General features: G+C 43.1%; 1 protein-coding gene across 1 annotated transcript; it reads left to right on the top strand.

Moving 5' to 3' along the window:
- Positions 1 to 879: 879 nt before the first annotated feature.
- Positions 880 to 2341, top strand: LOC106355563. Its single transcript, XM_048743962.1, has 2 exons — positions 880 to 1383; positions 1526 to 2341. Exons 1-2 carry the CDS (start codon positions 880 to 882, stop codon positions 2339 to 2341), a joined length of 1320 nt encoding a protein of 439 aa, XP_048599919.1.
- The last annotated feature ends 1069 nt before the right edge of the window (positions 2342 to 3410 follow it).

Raw genomic sequence — 3410 nt, 5'->3', positions numbered from 1 at the left:
TCTGATCGGCCCCAGGTGCGGTGAACCTTGGTAACAAGTTCTTGTGTCATTTCTCTTCTAGTTAATCAACTTCAACGAACCAGAGTCGAGTAGATCCAGGCGTATCGAAGCTATAGTTCTCACAAAACCTTTTAAATGTTGAGATGATTATTTTGCTAGGAGCTTTTTATATGGGTTCTTAAATAAATTCATGTTTTAGTTTTGTATAATTTTAATTAAAAGTTGGATGGGCATGCTGGAAATAAAGTGAACATTCACAAAATTAATCTTAATAGATTAGATCGTGTAAATTAATTGAAAATACCTGATTTTTAAAAGATATACGGCGACCAAAAATTAATTTTAAATTACAAATTGGATGAATGTTTTTTTGATGAAAATTTTAATTTATTGATAGGTTTCTTTTTAGCTAATGTATACAAAAATGGGTAAAATTAAAACTAATCTTGGGTTTTCATTAGTGGCATTTTAGTTTCTACTAACTTTTAGTAGTACCAAATTTGCTTGAATAATTATGTGTATAAACTAAATTTAACTGCCTAACTTAATGCCATATGGCAACTTATGTTAAACATGTATGAGTTTGAATGCTCTAAGGAGATGGTGATTTTTCTCTCCAAAGGCGATTTTGTTTCGTCCAATCAGAGTGGAGTAAACATTTAGAGGGCAAATATCCCTGCTGCGATATGGATCAACTAGGAAAATTTCCAAGATCTTTTCGGAAATCTTTGGAAATCTTTAGGAAATATCTTTTTTTCTTTCAAATCTTCAAGGAAAATATGGGTTTATCTAGGGTTCTCCTATACGCTGCGCTATATTCACATCTATTATCTTCGTTACCGAAAGCACCGACATTTGAGATTCTTCTTCTTGCTCCTGATGGGAGAGAATTTGGCTGAAGTTCTGCAAGGTATGTCGCTCGGAGAAGATAAATCAATTATCATTCCAGATGAAGATGCGTATTGCGCGATGGATAGAGGAGGAAGGAGTATTCTAGGGCGTTTACTAAACCCGGAATGTCAAAATATGGGAAGAATGCTCAAGACGATGCCCAAGATCTGGAAGGTGTATGAACGTGTTACAGGGATTGCTCTCACAAAGGAAAGGTTTCAGTTCATTTTTGACTTGGAAACAGATATTCAAACAGTGTTACGTCAAGGGTTCTGGACCTTTGATGATTGGGGTATGGCGATGGAGCGTTGGGTAGAGTTTCCTCCGCCAAACAACCTCCAAACTGTGGCTATTTGGGTGAGACTTCACAACCTCCCAACGAACTACTTCACCATGAAAACAACTGATATCATCGCTGATGGAATTGGGCATGTAGATGTGATTGAATTTGATCCTGAGAAACCCTTGCTGAATGATTATGTTAGAGTTCAGGTCACTTTAGACCTCAACCTTCCATTGCGGGACAAAAAAATCAGTCACATTACCTGGAGGCAGAGTGGAATATGTGGATGTGGAGTAAGAAAGAGTTAGGAATAAATGCTTCCACTGTTGTCGTCTATCTCATGAGAAACAGAAATGTCCTCTCTATCAAGGTTCTAGAACCAAAGGCAAAGGTATTGTTCCGCGTCAGAACATGAAGGAAGGTCAATCATCCGGTACCAGACAACATCACAATGATCTCGCAGAGAAGCTGATGCCTCTACTTGCTCCTTCGGTGCCCCCAGGGTTTGAACCTCATCCAACAATGGTGGCTCACGAGGTCTTTGAGCAGATGAAAATCTATATGAGTTGTTCCGATCCAGAGGAAAGGCGTATCAGGGAAGAAAAAATGAGGAAAACTCTAAATGAGTTATCAAATGATCCTATGGCGCAACGATCTTGTCTCCGCTTGGAAATGGCCCCGACCATCTCAACCGAGATCAACAGAGATAGAGGACGAGTTTTTGATTTCAGCAAAGTGCAAGAGAGACGTATTCCAGATGTTTCTGAATCTTCTTCACATGGTATGAACAAAGGCGGGGTTTTTTCTACGGTGATGGGAGAAGGCGCAAATACTAAGGAAACTGATCAGTCCCAACCTCAAAAGGATGACGGGAACGAGATAATGGGGAGGTTGGCTGATACTGGAGGCTTTGTGATTGGAAGTAACTCTCAACTCTCTGGAGAGCGCAGCAGTAAGAGTTGGAATTCAAAGCGAAGTAAGCCCTCATGGACCAGGCATAACCAAACTAATAGGAGGTTGTCACAGTCTGGTCAGTCTCAGAGGAATGGAGACAGAGAGGTTGGTACTGTAAAACATAAAGCGGCAGAGGATGGAGAGGTGTCGTCTAAATTGTCTAAACAATCCGGAGGTTTGATGGTTCACCAGAAACCATCCAATCCTCACTGATGATGCTCAGTTGGAACTGTCGGGGATTGAGGAACAACCTGACAGTTCGACGCCTATGTTGGGGTCAAAATCGGTCACGACAAAATCAATGTCTGAAAGTCCGTAAAAATCGGCATGAACGTTTTTACGAAAAATAAATTTTCGGTAAAGATTTATTCTTACGAAGAGCCTTGCGGAAGAAACACGAGACATCAGAGAAAAGCCCAAAAAAGGTCACACGGTCGCTACGCTCGAGCCAAGCTCGGTCGCCACGTAGCGACCGAGCACACGTCCCGCTCGGTCGCGCGGTCGCTACGTAGCGACCGAGCGTCTGTCCCGCTCAGTCGCTACGTAGCGCTCAAGCCAAGCTCGGTCGCAACGTAGCGACCGAGCGTCCATCCCGCTCAGTCGCTACGTAGCGACCGAGCGTCCGTCTCGTTCGGTCGCTACGTAGGTGCCGAGCTCGAGCCAAGCTCGGTCGCTACGTAGCGACCGAGCGTCCGTCCCGCTCGGTCGTTACGTAGCGAACTAGCGTGCGTTCCGTTCGGTCTCTGCGTAGAGACCAAGCTCTTCCGAAACGTCGATACGACACGAATCCATGCATTCTCGTCTACCCTTCGATGCTGTCTCCCGAAGACCGTAGCAAACCCATTTCATGTTTTTCGCCATTCGAAGTCATCAATCAAACTTTACGATAAAAACCGCGGAAAGTTCATTTTTATCGAAAGAAGTCGTAATAAACGCTTCAAGTCGAAAGACAGCCCAAATGGACCTAAGGCATGACTCGAAGCCCACCTTACGATTTCTTAACCAGCAGCCCGTAAACCGTGGGACGGTTTACGCTTGGTTCGCAAGGAAAGATAAATGTCAAGTTTCCGCAGATAAATACGAAATTTTGAATATAATTACGAAGATCGGGAAAAATGGAATATCTCCAATTTTAGGCTATGATGGCTTAAGGGCAGAAGGGAAAAAACGTGAACCGACCTAGGAGCGAGTATATAAGGAGTCCTAGGCGAGAGGCATGAGGGACAACTTTTTAGACTCAGAACTCTCGGCACTTAGAAACTCTGAGACATTATTCTCGACA

Source organism: Brassica napus, chromosome C1, assembly GCF_020379485.1.
Source record: "Brassica napus cultivar Da-Ae chromosome C1, Da-Ae, whole genome shotgun sequence".
NCBI classification, from domain to species: domain Eukaryota; kingdom Viridiplantae; phylum Streptophyta; class Magnoliopsida; order Brassicales; family Brassicaceae; genus Brassica; species Brassica napus.
The sequence above is the reverse complement of the archived record's forward strand: the minus strand, read 5'-3'. Positions and strand labels throughout refer to the sequence as shown.